Source organism: Pelobates fuscus, chromosome 5 (genome assembly GCF_036172605.1).
Source record: "Pelobates fuscus isolate aPelFus1 chromosome 5, aPelFus1.pri, whole genome shotgun sequence".
Taxonomy (NCBI): Eukaryota; Metazoa; Chordata; class Amphibia; order Anura; family Pelobatidae; genus Pelobates; species Pelobates fuscus.
Window position 1 is genome coordinate 191,645,554 of NC_086321.1, and position 27,102 is coordinate 191,672,655.

At 40.9% G+C, this 27,102-nt stretch overlaps 1 protein-coding gene across 5 annotated transcripts in view; it reads left to right on the forward strand.

The window, feature by feature from the left end:
- Positions 1 to 27,102, forward strand: part of RBM23 (RNA binding motif protein 23) — a 40,427-nt gene that overhangs the window by 4,221 nt on the left and 9,104 nt on the right. For 2 of the 5 annotated variants that reach the window (XM_063454860.1, XM_063454861.1), the window contains exons 2-9: positions 13,916 to 14,013; positions 17,585 to 17,661; positions 17,770 to 17,814; positions 21,948 to 22,103; positions 22,312 to 22,371; positions 23,615 to 23,732; positions 23,822 to 23,974; positions 24,473 to 24,610. In XM_063454860.1, coding sequence (XP_063310930.1) covers positions 13,942 to 14,013; positions 17,585 to 17,661; positions 17,770 to 17,814; positions 21,948 to 22,103; positions 22,312 to 22,371; positions 23,615 to 23,732; positions 23,822 to 23,974; positions 24,473 to 24,610 — 819 coding nt within the window. In that variant the 5' untranslated portion in view covers positions 13,916 to 13,941. The remainder of the gene's footprint in view (positions 1 to 13,915; positions 14,014 to 17,584; positions 17,662 to 17,769; positions 17,815 to 21,947; positions 22,104 to 22,311; positions 22,372 to 23,614; positions 23,733 to 23,821; positions 23,975 to 24,472; positions 24,611 to 27,102) is intronic. The other 3 variants (XM_063454863.1, XM_063454862.1, XM_063454864.1) reach the window with 3 other exon arrangements.

The following is a 27,102-nucleotide window of genomic DNA, read 5'->3' on the forward strand; positions in this document are numbered from 1 at the left end:
GCCCTGAGGGTGCCCCCACCCTCAGGGACCCCCTCCCACCCGGCTCTGGAAAGGGGTTAAATCTTACCCTTTTCCAGCGCTGGGCGGAGAGATCTCCTCCTGCTCTCCTCCTCCGATCCTCCTCTTCTCCTCCCCGTCGGCTGAATGCGCACGCGCGGCAAGAGCTGCGCGCGCATTCAGCCGGTCACATAGGAAAGCATTCACAATGCTTTCCTATGGACGCTGGCGTGCTCTCACTGTGAAAATCACAGTGAGAAGCACGCAAGCGCCTCTAGCGGCTGTCAATGAGACAGCCACTAGAGGACATAGGGGGAAGGCTTAACCCATTCATAAACATAGCAGTTTCTCTAAAACTGCTATGTTTCTGAAAAAATGGGTTAACCCTAGAAGGACCTGGCACCCAGACCACTTCATTAACCCCTTAAGGACACATGACATGTGTGACATGTCATGATTCCCTTTTATTCCAGAAGTTTGGTCCTTAAGGGGTTAAGCTGAAGTGGTCTGGGTGCCTAGAGTGGTCCTTTAACGTCTGAGATGAAGTGTCCGGGCAATCAGAGAAAATTGAGGGAAAGCGTAATGGCGAGTGTTCGACCATGATTGTAGGAAAGCATCTGACGCCAGGGCTTCTGGATCGGGTCTCCAGCTGAAAAACTGTGGTAGTTGAGCATTCAACTGTGATGCGCAAAGGGGTCCCCACAGTGCCAGCAGGCGAAGAAATACAAAAGGATTCAGCTGCCAATAGCTGGTATCCCTCATGTGTCTGGAAATCTGCCCCCATGTTGGACGTTCCCGGGATATACTTCACTCGTACCAAGATGTTGTGGTCCGGGCAGAAATGCCATCATTCCTATGCCAGTTCTGCCAAGACTAGTGGTTTTGTGCCCCCTAGATGGTTGATTTAACGCACCGCTGATACTTTGTCTGCGTAGCGTAGCAGCGCAACCAGTGACTTCATGGGACACTATAGTCACCTGGACAACTTTAGCTTAATGAAGCAGTTTTGGTGTATAGAACATGCCCCTGCAGCCTCACTACTCAATTCTCTGTCATTTAGGAGTTAAATCCCTTTGTTTATGAACCCTAGTCACATTTCCCTGCATGTGACTTGCACAGCCTTCCATAAACACTTCCTGTAAAGAGAGCCCTATTTAGGCTTTCTTTATTGCAAGTTCTGTTTAATTAAGATTTTCTTATCCCCTTCTATGTTAATAGCTTGCTAGACCCTGCAAGAGCCTCTTGTTTGTGATTAAAGTTTAATTTAGAGATAAAGATACAATTATTTAAGATAAATTACATCTGTTTGAAAGTGAAACCAGTTTTTTTTTTTCATGCAGGCTCTGTCAATCATAGCCAGGGGAGGTGTGGCTCGGGCTGCATAAACAGAAACAAAGTGATTTAACTCCTAAATGACAGTGAAATTGCAGGGGAATGATCTATACACTAAAACTGCTTTATTTAGCTAAAGTAATTTAGGTGACTATAGTGTTCCTTTCATCAGTCTTGTAAAACACCATGGGGCTGAAGAAAGACCAAATGGGAGGCAGTTGAATCGCCACATGGTCCGTTCCCATTGGACTTGGATATATTGTTGGCAATCCTCTGCCATTGGTATGGTGAGATAGGCGTCTTGTAGGTCGAGTTAGACCATCCTGTCCTCTGAGAGGAGAAGATCTCGGAGGGACTGTATACCTTCCATCTTGAAGTGGTGGTATGTGACAAATGCGTTAAGTGGTCGAAGATTTATGACTGGTCGAACACCTCCCACTTTTTTGGGGACCAGGAAGATATTGCTCACGAAACTTGGTCGGGGTGGAATTTCCCGAATTGCACCATTTGGATGCGAGGGATTGAATTTCTTGTGACACCCAGCCCTGGTTGTGGGTAGAGAACACTATATGGTTTGGGAGGGACCACTCAACGGGGTGTTGAACAAAATCTATAGACTATCCCATGACAGTATGGAGGACCCAAGCATCTGAGGTTAACATGTGCAAATCTTTTCAATCTACCCACCACCATAGCTTTAGTAGAAACATGAATTGATCTTACCATAAGGCCGTCGGCCATAGGAAGAACCTCTGTGTCCACACGCCTGTCAAGGTCTGCCACGAACTGGGAAGAACGGTGAGGCGGACCTTTGTTCAGGCGGTTGAAACCTGGCGTGCACAGAGGCTCGGGATTCACATAAGGAACGGCCGGGCAGACGGCCCCTCTATCTGCCGGCCCCACCAAAAACTCTCTGAGAGAACACCCTTTTCATGTTGGCTAGCGCCGTATCGAGTGCCGTGAATGTCCCTACGTATGTGCCTAACTCCTTCATGAAGTTGTCCCCAAATAAAAGCCCTTTAGACTGCGCTCCAGGCTATGAGATTGCAAGGTTTACTAACTTTGGGTCTATTTTCATCAAAATAGACTTGCGTCTCTCCGTGGCCACTGCCGTATTAGCGTTACCCAGTAGGCACCCGGATCTTTGTATACAGCCCCTGTTGGCTATTAAAGGACCACTATAGTGCCCTGAGGGTGCCCCCACCCTCAGGGACCCCCTCCCGCCGGGCTCTGGGGAGAGTAAAGGGTTAAAACTTACCTTTATTCCAGCGCCGGGCGGGGAGCTCTCCTCTCCGCCTCCGATCCTCCCTTTCGGCTGAATGCGCATGCGCGGCAAGAGCTGCGCGCGCATTCAGCCAGACGCATACGCTTGCGTGCTCTCACTGTAATTTTCACAGTGAGAATCACGCAAGCGCCTCTAGCGGCTGTCGGTGAGACAGCCACTAGAGGATTTGGAGGCTGGATTAACCCTATTATAAACATGTTTATAAAAAAAAAAGGGGTTAATCCTAGAGGGACCTGGCACCCAGACCACTTCATTAAGCTGAAGTGGTCTGGGTGCCTAGAGTGGTCCTTTAAGTCAGCGGGGGCACCCCCAGCCAATGCTGTTTCGACCTTGTCGAAAATCTTGGCACTTGGTCCCAGAGCTTCCAGGATTTTGTCCTGGCAGCTTCGTAGGGAGATATCCAGGCCTTTTTTTTGGCCTTCCATCCTGTTTTGCCAAGAAATTGGGCTATTTTGGGATCCACGTCTGGCATGGTACAGGCCATATCAGGGAGATTGGCACGTGGGCATTCCGCCCTAAAGTTTATTCCGTGCCTCTTTAAGTGATTTATTTTTACATGCGGCAGTGTATTTAGCCACGTGGTCCAAAGGGTACCACTCCGAAGAGCGTGGATGCTGTAAGCTGTCCGGATCAAAGAGTGGTTCGCCTTGAGGATCCAGATGGGCGTTGTCATCCACCCTAGCCTTGGCATCATTGCCAGGACCTGACAAGGGGCCGTGGTCAGGCAAATCTGTGCCGGAATCATAGGCGTCCTCATCGGACTCGCTAGGTGCCTCTTGTTCCAATTCAGAGTCAGAAGATTCTCTGAGGGCATTTGCCCTCTTTTCCAGGTCCTCACAGATTTTGCCTGGTGGGGGCTCTCTATTGTGGTGTAACCACATCCTCAGTGACGGGACGTACCCTGTCCGTCTCGAGAGTTTTGGAGGACTCCACGTCTATATGACGGGATTTCTTAGCGGATTTACATTCTCCGGGTGGTTCAGAGCCATTAGGGCAGGTGGTCTCTGGGCGGACAGTAGGGCCCGAGTGATGGAGTGTGACAGGGTATCAGCTATGTAACTATGATACTTTAGAGATAGTTCAGAGAAGGGTTGATAAACTGGTTCATGGATTGCAGGATAAAACTTACAAGGAAAGGTTAAAGGATCTTAACATGTATAGCTTGGAGGAAAGACGAGACGGGGGGGATATGATAGAAACATTTAAATACATAAAGGGAATCAACACAATAAAGGAGGAGACTATATTTAAAAGAAGAAAAACTACCACAACAAGAGGACATAGTCTCAAATTAGAGGGGCAAAGGTTTAAAAATAATTTCAGGAAGTATTACTTTACTGAGAGGTTAGTGGATGCATGGAATAGGTTTCCAGCTGAAGTGATAGAGGTTAACATAGTAAAGGAGTTTAAGCATGTGTGGGATATGCATAAGGCTATCCTAGCTATAAGATAAGGCCAGGGACTAGATGGACCGAATGTGTTTATCTCTCTCCCTCCTCCCTCTAATATAATTGTGGGTGCACTTAATATGAAAGGAAATGCGCGCACTGGACCTCCCCATAGGAAAGCATTGAATCCATGCTTTCCTTTGGGGAAAATCTGACACTGGATGTTCTCATGCAGACCGTGAGGACGTCCAATGTCCTTTACCTGACCAGATGTCTGTTTGGATGCAGAAAGTGCCTTCTTTGGCTGTCTGGTAGACAGCCACTGGAGGCAGACTTAGTGCAATATAAACCATTTCTGCAGTTGGAACCTGTCACAGAATCCCATCCCTCTTACACTGGCAGACAGATTTGTTGGAAATAAAAAAACAAAACATTTTCACACACCCACTGATTTAATTTATTCTGATGATGAACTGGAAGTGACATTATGTGAACCAAAAAATAGCCAGAATGGAAAAAGAATAAATAAGCACAGAAATAAATATTTTGTGCCAATAAGGAAATTTCATAGGTACCAGAAAAACAGCTTTAAAAATTAAGTTGCCACTTTATATAACCCCCAACGTAAGTGTGGCCTGTGAAGCATATTTGTGCAGTTATAAATACCATTGCTGTATTGGTTGGGGTGCCAGGAGTGGCCTGGCTTAATCCCACAGTAAGATGTCAAACTGTAAAATTATTTGACATCGTACCAGAGTCATCTTGGTGCTTAAGCAAAGCAGGACCGCAAATATTGCCTGCAGTCATCAGCAAAGCACTCTCGGCCAATGAGCAAGGTGCTACTTTGTTCTCTGCACTAGCACAATCTTGAAAGGGGTGTATTCAATGTGGGTGCTTAACAGGAACCAAGTACCGTATATACTCGAGTATAAGCCGAGTTTTTCAGCACATTTTTTGTGCTGAAAAACCCCAACTCGGCTTATACTCGAGTCATAGTCTGTATTATGGCAATTTGCATTGCCATAATACAGACCGGGGGGAGAGGGGAGCTGGCAGAGCTGTACTTACCTTTCCTGCAGCTCCTGTCAGCTCTCTCCTCCTCCGCGCCGTCCGTTCAGCACCTCGGTCAGCTCCCAGTGCTTACACTGGGAGCTGACAGAGGGAGCTGCACAGACCGCACGGAGGAGGAGAGAGCTGACAGGAGCTGCAGGAAAGGTAAGTACAGCTCTGCCAGCTCCCCTCTCCCCCCCACTGAACTACCAATGACACTGGACCACCAGGGAAGGAGCCCCCCTCCCTGCCATGTATCAAGCAGGGAGGGGGGACGAAAAAAAATATAATTAAAAAAATAAATAAAAATAATAATTAAATAATAATACAAAAAATAATAATATAACAAAAATAAAAAAAATAATAATTAATAATATATTAAATGCCCACCCCCACCAACACATGCACTCACACACACACATGCACTCACACACACACTGCACTCACACACACACTGCACTCACACACACACTGCACTCACACACACACTGCACTCACACACACACTGCACTCACACACACACACTGCACTCACACACACACTGCACTCACACACACACTGCACTCACACACACACTGCACTCACACACACACTGCACTCATAGACACTGCATTCATAGACACTGCATTCATTATATACACACACTGGAAATAAATATTCAATTAATATATACGCACACACACTGCACTCATACGCGCACACTGCATTCATTATATACACACACTGGAAATAAATATTCAATCAATATAATTTTTTTAGGATCTAATTTTATTTAGAAATTTACCAGTAGCTGCTGCATTTCCCACCCTAGTCTTATACTCGAGTCAATAAGTTTTCCCAGTTTTTTGGGGTAAAATTAGGGGCCTCGGCTTATATTCGGGTCGGCTTATACTCGAGTATATACGGTAAGTTATCAAACTGCTAAAACAGTGGGACGACAACAGGGCCCTCCTGTCACCGTAACCTTTACAGCAGGCTGTAGTAGTTCTGGTGCTTAGCAGGGCTGTGGAGTCGGAGGAAATTTTGGGTACCTGGAGTCGGTGCATTGTTTGCCGACTCCGACTCCTACTCATACTAAATTTAGATTGGAATTTAAAAAAGCAAGTTTAAATGTCCCAATTCACAAAAAGTTATAATTAATGACTTCTCTACTGTAAGAATAAAGACCAATGCATGCAGTGCCTCACGTAACCGCAAAACGAACACGTTAAGTGACCGTGAAGAAGCATGTTTTTCATGTGCTTCACTAAAAGGCATGCAACGCACAATTAGGAGCGGCAATACTTATACTTTCCATAGTGTTGTGTTCTGCTGTTACAGGGAACGCAGCGCCCATGGGTAACCTAGCCTCTCACTGATAAGGGATTAAGTAAATATGTTTTTTGCAGGACTAGAGACACTTGTATAAGTGAAGGGAATGGAGGATCAATAGTTCAAGACTGAAGCTGTAAACCATTTGAAAAACTGCTGTCATTCAGCTAAGGCTATAAAAACTTGTAAACTCTGTTAGCTTAAACTTTAAACATGACTATAGGATTCTACTAGGGAAATAATGTTTTATAATAAATGCCCTTTCCTGGATCCTCCCACTGCCCTATATTCAGCTGCAGATCAGCAATTCAGCACACAAAAAGGAGAAGGCAGCAGCTTCTGGCCAACTACCTCTCTCTGCTTGAAAAGCTTAGAAGAACTTGGTGGAACAGCTTCTTGGATTCAACTGTAAGTGTTTATATTTATTTTAAAACCTGCATGCCTGCTTGTCTGTATGAGGGAAGACATGTGTACATGTTTCTGGAAGAAACTGTCTATCCTAGGTTTGTAAGTGTATTTATATGCTCTGAGTACTAAAATGTAGGCTCTGTGGTGTGTGTGTGTGTACAGTACATGTCTGTGCATGTTTTTTTTTTTTACATAGGAGAAATCATGGCTTGGTTTAGTGCTGGGAAATATAGCTTATTTGTTTGTATAAAGCCATGTAAGTACAACTTACAAGACTGTGGATGTTGATATTAAAAATCTAATTACCGTATATACTCGAGTATAAGACGAGTTTTTCAGCACATTTTTTGTGCTGAAAAACACTCACTCGTCTTATACTCGAGTTAATGTCTGTATTATGGCAATTTTCATTGCCATAATACAGACAAGGACCGGGGGCTGTCAGGAAGCTGTAACTTACCTTCACCGCAGCTCCTGTCAGCTCCCTTCTCTCTCCTCCGTCTGTGCAGCTCCCAGGTCAGCTCCCTCTGCAACTCTCGCGAGAGCCGCGGGGTCAGAGCGTTGCCACGGGTTACCGTGGCAACGCTCCGCGCGGCCGCGAGAGTTGCAGAGGGAGCTGACCTGGGAGCTGCACGGACGGAGGAGAGAGAAGGGAGCTGACAGGAGCTGCGGTGAAGGTAAGTTACAGCTTCCTGACAGCCCCCCTCCTACAGCCCATCCACTGGACCACCAGGGAGTGAGAGCCCCCCTCCCTGGCCAGCTAACAAGCAGGGAGGGGGGACGAAAAAATAAATTAAAAAAATAATAATAAAAAAAAAATAATAATAACAAAAAAAAAATAATAATACAAAAAATAATAACAACATTAAAAAAAAAATATCACAATAATAATAAAATAATAATAATTAATAAAATGCCCACCCCCACCAATGCTCTGCACTCACACACACACACACTGCACTCACACACACTGCATTCATACACACTCATACACACACTGCATTCATACACACTCATACACACACTGCACTGCATTCATTATATACACACACTCATACACACACTGCACTGCATTCATTATATACACACTGCACTCATATACACACACTGCACTCATTATATACACACTGCATACACACTGCACTCATACACACACACTGCACTCATATACACACTGCACTCATATACACACACGGCACTCCATTCATTATATACACACTGCATTCATACACACACTGCACTCATACATACACACTGCATTCATTATATACACACTGCACTCACACACTGCACTCATATACACACACTGCACTGCATTCATTATATACACACTGCACACACACTGCACTCATACACACACTGCACTGCATACATTATACACACACTGCACTCATACACACACTGCACTCATATACACGCACTGCACTCCATTCATTATATACACACTGCATACACACACAGCATTCATATACACACTGCATTCATACACACACACACTGCATTCATTATATACACACACTGTAAATAAATATTAAATTAATATAATACAACAAACACGACAAAGTCTACTGTTTATGAGCACTTTGCATTATCAAGTGATGGAAAACATTACGTGTGCCAATGTATTAGAAAAGATGATGGTGAAAAACAATGTGATGCAAAAATTAGCAGTTTCAGTGGGTCTGATAAAAATGCACCTACAAGAACAGCAAATTTGAAAAGACACTGACAGTTTTTTCATCCCAAAGTGTTAGAAGCCGTGAATGGGAAAGATAGCAATGAAAACATTGCATCTACTTCTGCGACAAAAAACGTTCAGAAATCTACTGGAGAACAATCACAAATAAGACAATTCTTTATATCTGACAAAGTTACCATAAGGATGACACCAGAAAAATTCAAACACCACATTATTGAAATGGTAGTAAAGAATAGTTTACCACTATCCCTCTTTTCACAAACAGCCTTTTTAGGCCTAAATGGAGAAATGGCAAAAAAACTTGGCGTTTCTCTGGAAAGAGAAAGTATAAGGAAACTTATAATTGAGGAGGCCAAATGTAAAAAGGAAGAACTACAGAAAGTTCTGAAAGGACGTTTTGTCTTCCTTAAAATGGATGCATGCACACGTCACAGAGTCAATTATTTTGCTATTAATGTTAGATTTGTGAATGAAAATAACAAAACAATAACACAGACCCTCGGATTAAAGTACACTCGGGCACATCCACACCAGTGATTACCTTCAGAAGTTAGTGGAGGGTGTTCTAGAAGATTTTGAAATTAAAAAGGAACAGATTTTATGTGTTGTGACAGATAACGCTTCTAACATGTTGAGCACAATTGAGAATATGAACGCAGATGAAGAAGGTAACAAACAGATACTTAGAGGAAGACAGTTCAGCAAGTATTGGGGAAAGTTTAGAAACTGAAGAGTATGCTGACATTTTTTTTTAGACAACTTTGTTGAAGAAGCATTGAAGCTTGCTACTATTCATCATATGCGATGTGCTGTTCATACACTGCAACTTGCCATAAGAGATGGATTAAAAGATCGCCATGCAGCTACACTAATTGGCAAATTACGGCAAGTAACTGTTGCAGCCAGAGCCCCGAAAACAGATGCAATTTTGAAAAGACGTGCAGGAAAAGGAGCCATTTTGGATCAAACAACTCGCTGGGGAAGCACTTTTTTAATGTTGAAGCGTTTGCTTGAACTTAAAGACTTCATAGAAGAAATGGACAATGAAAATCTTGCATTAACTGAAAGCCAGTGGGCACAAACAAAAGAGCTGGAGAAATACAATTATATCATTGTGGGTGCAATGATATAGGTGAACCCAGGAGCTAATTCCACTTAAAAAGGCTTGAGTCACCAGTATGGATATGTAGTGTGAATACCAGGCAACTACTATATATATAGTGTGTGTACCTTTAAATCTGTCAGAAGACACGAAACGCGTAAGGCAGAAATCGAGCGGGACGCAGAATACACACAGCTGGCTACTGTGCTCTCTTCCATCGAGCACAGAGCACTCCGAGATCTGAGGACCGACCGACCGGCTTGCAGCGTGCATCACCCAGAGTGAGGTCTGGGACGCACGCCAACCTCACAAGCAGCCGGCAACAAATGATACATTTTTTTGCAACATCGTATCCACAGCCATCCTGATCGGTCCTAAGGATTTTTTCTGAAATACCAACACAGACTTGCTGGTAATATTCTTGCAAATTATCCCCAACAGATATTTTTATATATTTTTTATATTTTTCGATATATATATTTATTTTAAATTTCTCGTTGTCATTCTATACAAGCAATTATGGTTTGACATAGTTATTACTATTGTTATTATTTTTTATTTTTTCTTTAATAAATTCTATATCAATTTTAACCTATTGGATTCCGGTAATTAATTTTCCATATAGAATACAGTCATCCATATACTTTGAAGTTTTATCTTGATGAGCATACTGTTTCAGATTTAAAGGGATACACACTAGATATATGTTTTAATATAAGCAATTGGTGTGTTATAACCCCATCCTGTCTTCTGACAGATTTAAAGGTACACACACTATATATATAGTAGTTGCCTGGTATTCACACTACATATCCATACTGGTGACTCAAGCCTTTTTTTTTTTTTTTTTTTTTAATTCTTTATTTTTGTTTGTGCAAGATTTGAACAATTTGGCTTGCTACGCCACAACAGCTGTAGGGAGCCTTTCAATAGCAAAACATTACATGGCATGAGAATAAACTGTGCACATTTTTAAAGGTTAAAGGTAAAGAGATTTTCTTAGATCACACGTTAAACAGATTAACATTTCTATATGAATAAACTTATTCGTGTGTTGATGCTAGCAGGATCATTTCTCCAAAATATGAATGCCTCGTTTTTTAGTTTTACAAGTCGTTTGACAAAAACATATTTTAAACAGGATGTGTTATCAGGCTAAGCCTACTGATCGCATTGAAAGCTTCACATTTTTATATTGATTATACACGCAGGCTATTAAGTCAGTGTAGTATTGAGTTACAGGCTATGCATATTGACAGCAGTTACAGATTTCTATACGCTTATCAGAGTTTAGCCACCAGGGGACAGTAGAGCGCCGAGTACACATGCAGGCTCAGGTGTTTGAAGTGCTTTCTGTGGGAAACTGCAAGTGGAGAATCTGCCGTAGGAAGCATGCTGTGGTATCATGAGTGGGGTGCTAAGTTAAGGGGTACACTCTCCTCCAGTATATACATGTCTAGCAGCTGTTTGGTCATTCCTGCAGCTGTGCTAAGCCTGGAGTCTTTGCAGTATGAAAGTTCTTTGTGGTTTTTGCAGATTATGTCAGTGTTTGGGGCTTGTCATCCAGGAGTGGAATGGAGCTTGTATGTTAACTGTTCCCTTATATGTTGGCAAGGTCAGAGTCCTGATAAGAGTCCCCACCTACCCAAGGTGTGAGTGTTCTCATGGTGGTAAGCTGAGCTTGCGTGTGGAGTATGCCCTTGTTGTATTATCCGCTGTGCGGAAGGAGCTCGCCGTTGGTCTCCTGGCTGCTGTCAGCTTACGGTGTTTTGGCGCTTCCTCCTCTCTTCTCCGTCTCTCAGTAGTGCGGCGGCCATTTTAACTTTTGCCATGCGGTCCCCGGATGGTCTCTCTGCCGCCTGGATGTCCCAAGGAACCATTGCGTCCCCAGTGGGGTCCGGGATAACCCCCCCGGCCCACAGGGGGGGGTAACGGGGCCCTCAGTTGGCTTGCGAGCGGTCCTGCCGGACTAAGCACGGGAGATCGGCCGCTTCTCCCGCCAGAGCCTCACGGCAGGCCGCAATCCCATCTGCCATTCAGTCCGTGTCGCCGATAGGACGGGGGCTAACTATGGTACCGAGGGTTGTTGGTCAGGTCACCATGTCCCGCTCACAGTAGCTATGGATTTTTGCAGGTGAGAAGGGGTAGTTTTAAGCCCATTTATGGAGGGTTCTTCAGGGAGCCGAGGTGCCCCACGTCCATCCAGCTTGGCGGTCAGGCCCCGCCCCCCGACTCAAGCCTTTTTAAGTGGAATTAGCTCCTGGGTTCACCTATATCATTGCACCCACAATGATATAATTGTATTTCTACATTTTGGGGCAGTTTCTTGGTGAAATTTCTGCCTATACCCAGTTTTGAGCACTCCATTCCAAGTCAGACTCCCTCATCCCTGAGTGTTGCTTTAGGCATACCAGACCAACCTACTTTTATCCTAAAAGAGCTGGAGAACCTTCTTTCTCACCCCTTCACTGTCACCAAGAGTTTGCAATGTGACAATCTAACCCCAGGTAAATTCCTCTTGGAATGGAAGAGCCTGTTATATCGCCTGAACAAAAATGGGGGGTTATTAGCTAAGGGCATTGCATCTTCAATGATGAAATCTTGTTAGCGGCTATTTATGTCGACCCAATGAGCCGACTTTTGTTTAACAGTGAACAGACTGCTACTGGGAAAAAGGCCCTCTATGATGTAGCAGTTCGCATGAAGGGATTACGACCTGAAATACCTCCACTGGATGAAGTTCTTTTAAGCAATAGTGGTAAATCAGGATCATCTTCTTCAAACGAAGAATTAGATTTTGATTTCTTCTTAGACAAAATGGAAGGTTCTAAAAGAAAGCGAAGTCGCATAAGCGTTACAGAACCAGTAAATGTCCAAATAAAAAAATTCCAACAGGAGTTTTATGAAGCACTAAAAGAAGTTGAAAAGTATGATCGCTCATCAAAACTTACTGTTGAAGAAGCCATCCTTGTTTATCCAGAGATCGTTAGTGATGTAGCCAGAATAGTTACTGCAATGCCACCCACCCAAGTCAGTGTCGAAAGATTTATTTTCAGCCCTAAAAATAAAAAAGTCTGACTTAAGAGCCTCTATGAAAGAGGATCTGGCAGAGGCAATTCTCTTCCTTGAAACTCTACATTGAATTGATTTGCATTTGTTAAGCCTATAATTACATTTCAAGATTAATATAAACCATTTCTAGGTTTTACAGATTTTGTTTTTGGTTCATATAGATAAGCTTTGTTTTTGTTCTAAAACAACCAAATAACATGGTTTGTATTTTTGAACTGGTAAAGTTCCTGATGTTTATGCCTGCTGCTACTATCCAGCCACTTGATTAATAAAAACATTTTTATAAAACTTTGTTGTTTTCATTGTGTTTATCTTTTGCTTAAACTTTTCAATACAGTAGACTGTTGGCTTCCCAACCAGTAGTCCTGTGGTAATGACATGTATGTTACCTTTCTTTCCTTCAAGGAATGTATAAAATACATTTGCATATTAATACAGAGGAGTCGGAAGTACAAAAAGTTGAGTAGTCGGAACATATATCTACCGACTCAACAGCACTGGTGCTTAGTGTGCTACTTTAGAAACATAGAATGAGATGGCAGATGGCCCATCTAGTCCGATCAATTTTTTACTTTCATTAGTTCCTGGCCTTATTTTATATCTGGGGTAGCCTTATGCCTATGCCACATGTGCCTAAACTCCTTCACTGTGTTAAACTCTATCACTTCAGCTTGAAGGCTATCCGTGCATACTTCCTGATATTTGTAAACCTTTGCCCCTCTAATTTGACTATGTCCTCTTGTGGTAGTTTTTATTTTTTTAAATATACTCTCCTACTTTACTGTGCTGATTCCCTTTGGGTTTTTTTGTTTTGTTTTTAATGTTTCCATTATATCCCTTCCCTACTGTCTCGTTTTTGCTCCAATCTATACATGTTAAGGTCCTTTAGCCCTTCTTGGTAAGTTTTACCCTGCAATCCATGAGCCAGTTTAGTAGCCGTTCTCTGAACGCTCGCCAAAGTATCAATATCTTTATGGAGATAGTTAATACAATGTTAAACAAAAATCTGCACACCAGATACATATATAGAGTACAATACTTCAAGTGAGTTCTCACCAGTGCTTTGTACCATGGCATGAGCACTTCCCTCTTCCCTCTTTCTGCTGCTAATACCTCTCCCTATACAACCAAGCATTCTGCTAGCATTTCCTGCTGCTCTGTTAAATTGTCTGATTTCCAGCTTTCAGTATACTGGAAGATAATATTGTTACCGCTATCCTCTTGGGAATATTGCAGCTGAGGTTTGTGTTTGTTGCTTTTTTTCCCCTCAGATTGTTGTTTTGAGAGCGCAGCAACTATGGCATCTGATGACTTTGATATTGTGATAGAAGCAATGCTGGAAGCTCCGTACAAGAACAAAGAAAAGGAGGTATGCTTTTATTGATTGGGTATATGTATTTTGTGTTCTATCTGGATTTGGGCAAGCTAATGTGTTGGGTGTTTAGCACTTTCAGGCATTGTGCGCTCTGCATTTTTGAAATGCAATCTTTCAGTTAAACAAACAATTACGATATAGTGGTATAACATTGTTTTGTGCACACAAGAGATTGGATATTTGGATCTATACATTGTCCTAACTAAGTGTTGTTTTTATTTTTCCATTTTATTTACATATTGATCCATTAATTACAGATAAGTTAATTAATCAATTGTATATCCCATGTAATTCATTTTGTGTATAAAGCTAATTTTCCTTAAATCTAATGGGTGTTACAATGCATATAGGCAATGTAACCCAATTTTTAAGTAAAACTGCTTAGAATCCGTTTTTTTCAAGTAATACTTTAATACATTTCAGCCAGTATTAATGTAGCCATTTTCGTTCTAAAATGTGCGTATTATAGCATTAATATTTTAACATCTGCTGATTAACTTTGACAACAGTATTAGGGCAATTATATTAAGGGTTTGTTTTGGTTTTTACAATTTAAAGGGACACTATAGTGTTAGGAATACAAACCTGTGTTCCTATCAGTATAGTGCTGAATTACATGGCTGGGTGTCTGCCCCCTTTAGAATGGAGTTAAAAGAGGTATATTACTTGCCTTTTCTCCATAGCTGTGCTGGTATCGCGCCGCCTCCATCGCTGAAATCCTCAATCTTGATGATCTCAGCCTATCCAATGCTTTCCCATAGGAAACCATTGGATGGCTATTGAGCATGCTTGTAAAAAAAAAAATGCAGGAAGTCCCTTTAGTGGCTGCCTGAGTGACAGCCACTAGAGGTGGTGCTAGGCAGCAATGTAAACACTGCCTTTTTTGTGACAAGGCAGCGTTTATATTGCTCAGCCTGCAGGGACAGGCTATACACAGCGTAACCACTACTAGTGACTATTGTGCCACTTTTAAAGGAAGTGATTCACGGTAACTGATATCTCTCTTGAATTCGGATATCTTGTGCTATTGTCTGAACTTAAAGGGTTACTGCAACCATTTTCGTCTGCTTTGTTTGTTTTTTTTTGCAAACAATACCCTATTGGGCATTATTCCTTCGATCCCCCTGCAGGCTCTGAAAAAAGGCAATCAAATAAGCTATTATTGATACTGAATGCAATGCCGGGCGAAGCTCCTGTGTGATGTCATACAGGCAGCACAAGGCCTAATCAAAGGATTTTCATAAAGAAGCCTTTGATTAGACAATTTGGCCTGCTTAGAGTGGGGAAGGTAGTAGCAGAAAAAATAAGCATAGGGTATAGAGAAGAGGGAGTGTAAGCAAACTACCATTGTGCATGTCTCTAGCTAACAGACAAGTGGTTTTTGTACCTAATTGATATTGGGCAGCCCAGGGCAGAGTCACATGTGTCGAGTGTGTAACTAGCCCCTGTCACACAATTGCAAATACCTCTGGATGTGCAGAGTTTTAAAACAGAAAAACTGCACATACAGACTCCTACCACCATGTCCACCTTTTCCAATCTATTCCATTCTCCTGGTTTTCCAGCATTGTGAGCATTTGTCATTTTTAAATGTGATGAATGAAACATTTTTACACTGCAACATAAAACCCATTAACATCGATCAACAGTGTGTCTATATTAGTAGAGTCCTGCCTGTAACATGATTTTTTTTTCCTTTGCATTTGCTAGCAATCAGGTTAGACCAATGTATAGATCCATTTTTTTTATGTAAATTAAACCAGTTGCATACAAATTGTGATTTTTGTCAATGCCTTCTTTGTGCATATGATAAAAAATGTAGTCCCCCATAATGTTTGCACTTTGTAAATATTACTAATATCTCGGAAAACTGTTTATTAATATTTCATTTCAGGCAGAAAGATCTGAGTATGGAAAGCAAATAGCCACCACTGCAAATCTACATTTAAGGTTAAAAAGTAGAAAATATAACAGAGCATTGTCTTAGCAATGCAGTTTAGTAAGCCTAAACTGCAAAACCACATTACCAAAATAATAATAAATGTCTAAAACATGCTACATGCAAGTTATCGTGTGCACTGTTGCTTTGTGATTTTCTACTGTAATCATTACTTATTTTAAAATATTTGATATGGATGGCTTTTGTTGGTGGTTTTGTAGAATTTAGTATTCACCACACCCCTGCCTTCTTTAAACAGACCAGTATGACATGTTCAATAACACACACTGATCCCTTTCTCTTCATTAAATCTAGTGCTCCTATCTGCCCCATCCTGCTTTTCCAAGGAAGGGCCTTGAAAACTGGTTGAAGACAAGACTACCACAGGACCAAACCAAAGACCTCTGTGTGGGGTGGATAAAACTTTAGTTAATCTTGCTGGGGACCTATAGCGCCTTTGCAAGCCTTTGAGTGCTAGTTAAATGTGTGCGTAAAAGCATGGTATTGCTTATCCCTCTGGCACCCTCAGTTAAGAGAGATCCCAGTGAAGAGGACTACACAGCATTACCGCTTTTACTTTTAATGCATGGCACCGAATATAACTGTATACTGCCCCAGTTGTTTTACCCAAATTATATTCCTCTATTAATTACAGATGTTGTGTAAATTTAAATTAGACTGTTTATGGGACTCTTCCATTTAGTGCTAAATGTACCAGGAGCTTGCAAATTATATTGTAATGGTGCCAAACTTTGTTTTAACCTCTGAGAACAGTTTGGAGACTATCCCTTATGGAATATTGTTAGGGAACAATGGGTATTTAATTTAAACTGTCTCTCCATGCCTAGGTAGAAGCTAAAAGTATATAAATAAAACCAAATTTCTATTCTAAATTAAACCCAATTTTGTGTTTGGTTACAGAGTGGGTTAAAACTTACAAGCTGCAAGGGCTTACCTTGAGACCAAAGTATTTACATTTGTATTATTCTCATAATCAGTGTATTGATACCACCTATGTTAATATTCTGACATTTTTCGTCCATTCCGATGGCTACATTAATGTTGTTAATTTAAAGGGGGTGGTGGTAGCTTACTTCTCCTGGTGAATGGTGCTAGATTCAAGTAAATGATGAAAGACAGTGATTCTGTGTGTTTGCCTCACTTCTTTGCACTCTTGAGTATCTTAACTGCTGGAATTGTATAGCAATGTCACCTCTGTATGTTTGCTCCAGGCCGAGGATATTGAAAAACAAGAAACGGTGGGGAAATAGCAAACTCATTATTACTAATTATTATATCAACCTCTACCACACAGGTAAGGTATTAAATGGGAGGTACACCTTGCAGACCCATCTTGTGTTTATCTTCCATATAGGCTCATCAGTTTGCCAGTTAGGATTGTAAGGTATGCAAATCTTTGTTCTGCAGAGTTGCGAAATGTTATTGTCCCACTACTGAATAGAAGCATGTGTTTGTTGATATACTGGGCTAACTACTTGTTTTATCTGTCTTTCTACTTTTTCTTGTACCCTTTTTCACCCTCTCTTCCCTCACTTGTATCTTGGACATCCCTTGTTGCTCTTATTGCTGTGTCGGCATGATCTTATTTTATATCGAACTGAATAGGAGGAAAGTCAGAACAAGGAGACTAAACAAGATCGTGAAACCAGAAGCAGTAGTCCTAGGAACAGAGGTCACAGCAGGTAAGAAAACTGTGTAAGCACCTAATTGCGCCTTTCATGATGCATTCCAGTCTTGGTTGTTCTCTATGCACTTGTATGTGTTGCCACCAATTCTTTTTATATTTTCAGCAGTAAGAAGAGAAGTTGTAGTCGAAGCCGTGATCGTCGTAGAAGGTAACTATTAACTTTCTGTGATGTACAGCTCTGTTACCACGTCTCTGAAGAGTATAAGTTATGGCACCATGTAGTGAAAGGCTCTGGTGTGAAGTGCCTACGCATCAGAGTTTGCACACAACAATGTCCCAATATGAACAACTGTTATGACTGCCAAAACACTCCTAGGTTAGTTCATGGCAATAGGCAATAGCTGCTTGTGGGTGCTTTGAATAGCAGCATTGTTAGCCCAGGAAGGATTCACAAGCAGCGGCGTAATTAGAGCTTTACCACCCCTCTCAGCCCGGCCTCCACATTAATGCGCCAGCTGCGCTGTAAGTAATATAGTGAGCAGGGATAGGATGTGATTCATACCCCTGCCCCTTCCATACAGCCTGTGGCATGTTTATTTGTAAGTAGTGTTAGCGTTGGAATGCAGTGGTGTATTTGTGTGCAGTGTTGGCGTTGGAATGCAGGGGTGTATTTGTGTGCAGTGTTGGCGTTTGAATGCAGGGGTGTATTTGTTTGTGGTGTTGGGGTTGGAATACTGGGATGTTACATTGCCACACATAAATGCACATGCACTGAGAATCACACAGGTACACACACACACTGACACACAGGTATGTGTTATTATTTATATAGCACCAGCAAATTCCATAGCGCTGTACAATGTACAGCCTCAAATACACACAGAGCCAGGTACACACACACAAATGAACAAAGCGCAATTCACATATTTTGACTACCTTCCTGTTTCCTTAATTTTTGAGTGCAGAGGGGTGACTTCCTGGAGTCCAGTTGGAGCTGGCTGACTTAGGCTTATGGGAGTCTGAGACTCCAGGCTGCCTCAGCCCCTCTCCTCCATTTTTGTACCTCCCTCTCCTCCCCACTGTTTGCTGGGAGAAAGTGAGCGGAACTCATTAACTTACTCCTTGCTTGCCGTGGGGGAGCTCACAAGGTGACAGGGGCCCTGTGCAATATTAACCCATTATTGACCAGACCCTTTTTAAATTTTCTTACTGTTAAGGACTAGGGCTGTTTTTACATTTGTGGTGTTTGTGTTTAGCTGTAATTTTCTCGCCGTTAAATGGCCTTTCTAAAGATACCATTATTTTAATCAGATCATATAATTTACTATAAAAAAAATTATAAAATATGATAAAAAAAAATAAAGTTTTTCTAAATTTGACCCCCAAAATCTTATGCATCTACAACAGCAAAAAACACCCGTGCTAAATAGTTTCAAAATTTTGTCCTGAGTTTAGAAATACCCAATGTTCTTAGCTTTTTTTTTGGGGGGGGGGGGGGGTTTATAAGTACAAGTAGGACATTGCTGTTTCACATATATCTTTTTTACATTTATCAATAGTGACATTGTAACACTGTTATCTGTCATAAATCTCTGAATCCCACTTCACATGTAGATATTTTTTCAATATGGGGTATGTCCAGTCTTTTTTAGTATCCAAAATTAGCATTAATATTTGTTTGTGAGTTAAAATGCAAAAAACAATTGTGAATTAGAACGCTAACTTTGGCCAATGTTTGTGACGCTACCTTGGGTTGTCTTCTTTTGCAAATGTTATGCCATCATGGAGGTAATTCTCATTCCATACGCTCTCAAAGGCAACATAATCAATCTGGCAAATTTCAATGTGAAAAAACAGAAAATCAAACCTTTATATTTGACCCTGTAATTTTCAAAAATACTATAAAAGCTATACATGGAGGAGTACTTTTATATTCGGGAGACATCGCTGAACACAAATATTAGTGTTTCAAAACAGTAAAACGTATCACAACAATGATATTATCAGTGAAAGTGCTGTTTGTTTGTGAAAAATGCAAACAACTTCATTTTCACTGGGAATATCATCGCTGTTATATGTTTTATGGTTTTGAAACACTAATATTTGTGTTCAGTGAAGTCTTCCGAGTTTTAGTTAGATATTTCTTTTTTTATAATATATACTATGTGTGTGTGTAATTTTACTGTAAGTGTATTTTTATATTAATATATACATTAATTTAAAAAACGTGTGTGTGTGTGTGTGTGTGTATTATTCGAGAGTTTCCTCTCTTCCTCAGGAAAGAAATTAACACTTAAAACAACTGATGTTAGAGAAGGGGAGGGGGTGAGCGAGGTGTCATAAATAACAGATGATGTGCATGAAAGTAAAAGGTTCAGGTTGGCTAAGAATAGCCAGAAAAACTAAATAAACAGAGGAGCTAGTTAATGAGAAAAAAACAAAACGGCAGGTCAGGGCATGTAATTATGTATAAAAATTGATCCAATAAAGGTAAAACAAGATTATTGAAAAATAACTATGTAAGACATTAAGATGTGTGTTTATAAAAAGTTCTGGTAGTATGGGAAAAAGCAGGAATCTACATTAAAAGACCACTATAGGCACCCAGACCACTTCAGTCCATCTAGGATTAACCCTTTCTCTGAAACTGCTATGTTTACCTATGGATTAATCCAGCCTCTAGTGGCTGTCTCATTGACAGTCGCTAGAGGCACTTCCGCTCTTCTCACTGTGATTTTCACAGTGAGAAGACACCAGCGTCCATAGGAAAGCATTGAGAATGCTTTCCTATGGACTGGCTGAATGCGCGCGCGGCTTGTGCCGTGCATGCGCATTTAGCCGATGACGGGGAAAGGAGGTGGAGAGTCCCCACAGCCGAGGGAGCCCGGCGCTGGAGAAAAGGTATGTGTTGAACCCCTTGCTCACCCTAGAGCCTAGCGGGGGGTGGTTCCTAAGGGTGGGGGGGACCTAGAGACCCTATAGTGCCAGGAAAACGAGTATGTTTTCCTGGCACTATAGTGGTCCTTTAAGTCCTTCATTTCTGGTGTTGAAATGTGTGATCAATTTCATCTCAAATGTCTTTCATTCATGAGTCTTTGAAATTCCCTTTAAGAATTTTAATCCTGAGGTTTTGGATGAAGTGACCAGTCTGGGTAAAATGATGACAACGGCGGTACAATATCTGTTTTCTTTGTGGTTCTTGATTGAGTGTCTTTGTTGGTTCATTCTGAGATGCAGGCACATCTTCTGCTATTTATGACACCTCACTCAACCCCCCCCCCCCCTTCTCTAACTTCAGTTGTTTTAAATGTTAAACTCTTTCAGATTGATCAGTATTGCTGCAGACATGTAAGGGACTCTCCAGCCAAGCAGTTTTACTCACCTGGTTCCAGCGCCGGGAGCCTCGTGAAGCCGCGCCCCCTATTTCGTCAAAATGACGAAATAGGCGGGCGCGAGCAGGGAGCAATCAGATGCTTCCATTTGGAAGCGTCATTGCTCCCTTGTGCGCATGCGCGGCTTCACCGCACATGTGCACATACTTGAGAGGGTGGCATTCAAAAAAGTATCATTGCATACTGCAATACTCTGGTATTTTGAAAAAAAAAAAAAAAAAATATATATATATATATATATATATATATATATATATATATATATATTATATATAAAATTTTATTTTTCGTTTATTAACTTTTTTTATTTTACACATGCAGGGATACTGCCTGTCAGTTCAGGCAGTCCCCCTGCAGGCAGCACTATAGACTATAGCGGCCATGTGAACGGTCTTTCAGAGCGATCACATGGCCCGCAGCATCCTAATTTGCCAAGGGGGGGGGACTGTTTGGGCTGTCAGACAGTTCCCCCAGACGGAGAGGAACACCGATCGCCGGCGGGGGAACGGCGGCAGTTGGGTAAATAAGTTGGAATGTAAGCTTGTTCTAGCAGGGTCCTCAACTACCTATTGTTCCTGTTACATTTTGTTATTGTCTCATTTGGTGAATTCCCCTTTTATTGTATAGCGCTGCGGAATAAGCTGGCACTATATAAACACCAATAATAATAATTGGAATGCTACGGACGTACTAGGTACGTCCAAGGTGCTTAAGGACCGTTTTTGTCGGACATACCTAGTACGTCCGAGGTTGGGATGGGGTTAAAGGTCCTCAGCCTGATTACCTATCTGATGTTTGCAATTTTGTTAAATAAACTTTAATTTTTAACTCGCATTCATAACTGCTTTGTAATTTAAAAAAACAAATATTTGTAGTGTACAATTTCTCGAAATAAAAATGTATGTACTAGTTTATTTTAGTTCCTTAAACGCTCACCTCATGCTTTCAGCCGTAGCCGTAGTAGAGATCACCACAGGCGCCGTAGTAGCAGAGACCGACACAGAAGCCATGAGCGTCGTCACAGAAGCAGGAGCAGAGGGAGACATTATGACTCCAGAAGCCGTGACCGGCGTAGGGAAGAGCGATCCAGACACCGCAGCCCTGGGTAAACCTTTAGACACATTTTTGCCAAGAAAATAGATTTAGAAATCTATCAAGAAATCTGTCAGGTTTTATAGTAGTGATGTGCTGTGAATACTAGGAGTATCTTAGTCTGCTGGTAGAATAGGCTGTATGGTTATGGTGCATCGAGTGTCTATATTGTGTATTGCTGTATGTGAACATCTTAAATAAGTTGCTTTCGTCTGTTGTAGACGTCGATATACCCGTAGCAAGAGCCGAAGCCCTCGACACAGGGAGAAGACCCCTATCAGGTATTAAAATTCCTGTGGTAAAATCACTGATGATATGGAGAATTTCTGAGCAGTTATGTAGTTTAGCTTTTTATCACTGTAATTGTCAAACAAACTTTAAAAAAGAGAAGAAAAATTATTCATAACACCATAAAACCTAAAATTGCAGAAATACATTGTGAAAGTGCTAAACAAACAAAAAGTACATTCTGGGCTTTGTTAACCATACCATACATAAGAATTCAGTCTTGCCTGCATCAATTTGCAAAATTTTGTACGCATAACAAGATTTAAAACATTTTTTAAATAATTATTTTTTGTTTGTTTTGGTTTTTTTAATCAGTTCCTGAATGGAACTTTCATCAGTACCTGTCCCGATGCTGATGAAAATTTCGTTGAGGAACAGAAATGTTGATGTCTCTTAATGTAAAAGAACAACGTTGATTATAAAGACAAGAGTGTCTGTATTTTCTAAATAAGGTATTTACAGTGTTATGTGGCACTGGGCTTATTTTTCTGACTGGAGGTTGGAGCGCAAAAGTTTGGATATATATATATATCTCAACAAGTGCACTCACAGGTCTTTTGCAATAATCCTTTTATTGTGTAAACAACAAATACACTGCGGTTCTGTCGACGTTTCAGTCCAATACCATAATAATCAATTAAGTAGGTAAGGTGCACGTAAAATAGAAGTGGTTTGTGATGTAAAACACAGTAGTGACGTGTGAAGTGCAGTGAATAGGAACTCCCTCAAATATTCAACATAAAGCAAGTCTCTAAGTATATAACTTACACTAATCTTTTAAAAGTGCAAATAAAGTGATGCAGGACGTTATCGAGGGTTTACAAATTCATCCCATATGGTCCAAATTTTGTAATGAGGACCAGATACCCCGAACAGTTGCAATAATCTGATCCATGAGCTTTAAAATTTTGACTGTAACCTCCGGCATAGTGGGCAGTTCTTGCTTAAGCCAATTAACAGCTGTATATCTTCTGTCTGCTAGGGTTATTTTATCAAAAAGCTTTTGTCAGCTGTTGGGTAGAGCCTTTATACGCCAGGATTATATCTAGGAGCAAGAGTCAAACTCAGTCAGTCTCTGAAAAACTCTGCCCAAGAAGAATTTGACTTGTCAACATTTTGTCGCATTTGGACAGTGCCACCACGTGTGCATAAACGTCCCCCTGTGACTATACCAATTATCACTGGTCACTAGTGGTTAATTTTCTAAAATTCTCATTCTACATTCTCTCATCCTAGGGAACCAGAGAACACTTTGACCCCAGAAGAACGTGATGCACGTACTGTGTTCTGTATGCAGCTGGCTGCACGCATCCGTCAACGAGACCTGGAGGATTTTTTCTCTGCAGTTGGCAAGGTGAGAAGCTATATGTTGGGGGAAAAAAATTCTGTAATATTTCGGTACTTTTTGACCTAATTGTCTTTTTAAATTTACTTGCCTTTTAGGTCCGAGATGTGAGAATCATTTCAGATCGGAACTCGCGCAGATCGAAGGGGATTGCCTATGTGGAGTTCTGTGACATACAGTCTGTGCCACTTGCCATTGGTCTCACTGGACAGAGATTGCTAGGTGTGCCCATCATTGTGCAGGCCTCACAGGTAAAGGCTAAAGCTATAATTAAAATAAAGTAGCACAATTTAATGGTTTGCCTGTAGTTAAAGTTAACAGCCAAATGGTTTGTTTACAGAGTTTATTTACACAGGGTGTTAAAAGGACTCAACGCTGAATATAACCAGCTTTATTGCAGTGCTAGAGTGCATTAAAGTATATATAAAAACAATACATCAAAAATATATTGGCATCTAATTTTCCTGTATTTCTGCATAACTCTAGGCTCTGCAGGTTTTTCCACGGAAATCTCCAAAGCTAAAATAAACTGCAATATGGAAGGCACATATAGTGAAAACACAAGATCTTGTAACTGATATAGATATATATTTTATTTATTTAATTTTTTTGCATTTATCCCCAAATTATTCACTTGTTAAATCTCAATCGTTGAGTGTTTTGGGTTTTTAAAAATTAAAAAAGCATGCTCATATTGCTCATAGTATTTCTATTTGTAAGGTTGATCTGTTCTGACCCTATCCATACAGGCAGAAAAGAACCGTTTAGCAGCTATGGCAAATAACCTACAGCGAGGAAATGCAGGGCCCATGCGATTATATGTTGGTTCTCTACACTTTAACATTACAGAAGACATGCTAAGGGGCATCTTTGAGCCATTTGGAAAGGTGAGTTATTGTGCTATATGTCCTTTTTTAGCAGTGTCCATAATTGGCTTGCTAAATTAAATTGGGCCTCTGTTTCTTTGAATTAATACAAACCCCAGATGAAGAAATTCCTGAATTGTTCTGACTATGTTGTAAATGAGTAAAATTGTCTAGGATCTCTAAAATGTCATGTTAATCAGGAGAACTCTACAGAATACTGCTCTACATCCACCTCTAACTCAGAGTTATAGGCTTCCTATACTGATCTAGTTTAAAATGGAACTGGAGGCAATTGCTGACCATGTTTTAGAAATGACAGAGCAGAGAGAGGATGAGGCATTGTTATTTATGTTGACAAGTCCATAAAATTTACTTATTTAACCCCTTAAGCACCAAACCTCTGGAATAAAAGGGAATCATGACATGTCATGTGTCCTTAAGGGATTAAAAACTATAACTCCCCTTCTTACTTTGATTTCCTTTTTGGCACTATTAAGATCCCTTTCACTAAAACTATCATTGTTGCTGGAATTTACCGTCCACCTAGCTCTCCGGTGCACTCCCTTTCTGACATAGCCCAACTACTAAGTGAAACTGTAGCTCAAAACCAAAAAAATTAAACCGTTGGTTTTTGGAGACTTTAATATTGATTGGCTGAATCCTAAAAATAATAAATCATGTAGGCTGTTTAAGACTTTGCAGCTAAAACAATTAATTTCTTCCCCAACTCGCATTATTAAAAGCCAGAAACATACCTTGCTCGATTGGATTCTCTCCAGTTGTCCTGACAGAATCCAGGACACAGGTGTTCTCCCTAACAGTTTCAGTGGCCATTGTCCAGTGTACTGCATATGCAAAATAAAGGCCACTAAATTCCCTCCCAAGATTATAATCAGAAGGTCTTTCAAAAAATGTAATCTTGAATCCTTTTTAAATGATCTCAAGAACATACCATGGCACAGATTAGGTCTAATACCAGATCCTAGACTCTGCAATTGCATTTTTTCAGTCCGAGCTTTTGTTTATTTGGAATTTGCATGCCCCTCTGCGTAAATTGCGACTAAAAGGGACACACCTGCCCCGGGTTACAGCTGACCTCATTCAAATGTACCAGTTTAGAGATTCACTGTGGTCAAAGTTCAAGCATACTGGCTCCATGAACGATCACTGTACTTGCAGACATTGGCGAAATGCATGCACAAAACAAACAAAAATGGCAAAGGACCAATATTTCAGTGAATATTTGAACAACAACCTATCAAACCCAAGAAGCTTCTGGAAAATCATAAATTGCATACAAACCCTTACAATCCATTCCCAACCCTCCACTGTCACTGCAACACCCCCTAGATGTAGCAAATGCCTTTAATTATTTTGTTGGATGTGCTACCACCCTGCTTGCTAAGATCACAAATGACACTCATTTTCAGACCGCAAATAAAGATCATGCCCTGCCCAATCTTCAAAATCCTCATAGAGAAATTAAATTTTAGACCTGTGCCTGTTAGTGTTGTTAATAAACATCTTAATAATTTAAAAATTAAAAACCAGTGTGGACCAGGTCAAATCCCATCAATGTTGCTGAAGCTCATTGCGCCAGCAATTGCTTAACCTGTCACTACCCTTATCAATGAATCCCTGGTGTCAGGATACATACCCAAACTTTGGAAGACTGCAAAAGTTGTACCTATCCATAAAAGTGGTGACAATACTTCTAACTATCACTTGATATCATTGCTCCCTGTATTGTCAAAAATCTTGGAAAAATGCGTCCACACGCAACTATGTGAATATTATCAACGATCAAATTATCTGACCCCTGATCAATCAGGCTTTCGTCCAAATCACTCAACTTTGGCTACCCTCTTAAAAGTTTGCCATGACATCCAAATTGGCATGGAACAAGGAGACTTAACTGGAGCTGTTTTCCTTGATTTTGCCAAGGCCTTTGACACAGTAGACTATGGCATTCTTTTGCAAAAACGTAAAAACTCGGGTATTGGTCCGCTAATCTGGTTTTGAGCGTATGTTTCTGACCGGTTGCAATATGTGGCCAGTTCCGATAGCACTTCCCTCCCTCTTCCAGTCACGTGTGGTGTTCCCTTAAGGCTCCATACTCTGCCCCCTGCTATTCACGTTATTTATAAATGGTCCGCCTAACGTCTGCAAATCCTCAACTGTACACATGTATGCCGACGATACCGTAATCTATAGGGGTGCACCGAAATGAAAATTCAGAGCCGAAACCGAAAATTCAGGATGCCCTTGACCGAAAACCGAAAACGAAACTGCTTTATTGCCCAAATACTTTTAAAATACTTTTTTTTTTTTTCTTTGATTTTATTAATATAATTCTTTTACATGGATTTATAAATCAAATCTGAAAAACTACACGCCAATAAAATAGATAACCACACTTATTGAGAGCAACACACAAAAATTGGACAGAATAGCTTTAAAAAACAATATAAATAAAAATCTGTTAACCCTGTTTGCTATATATGACTGAATAA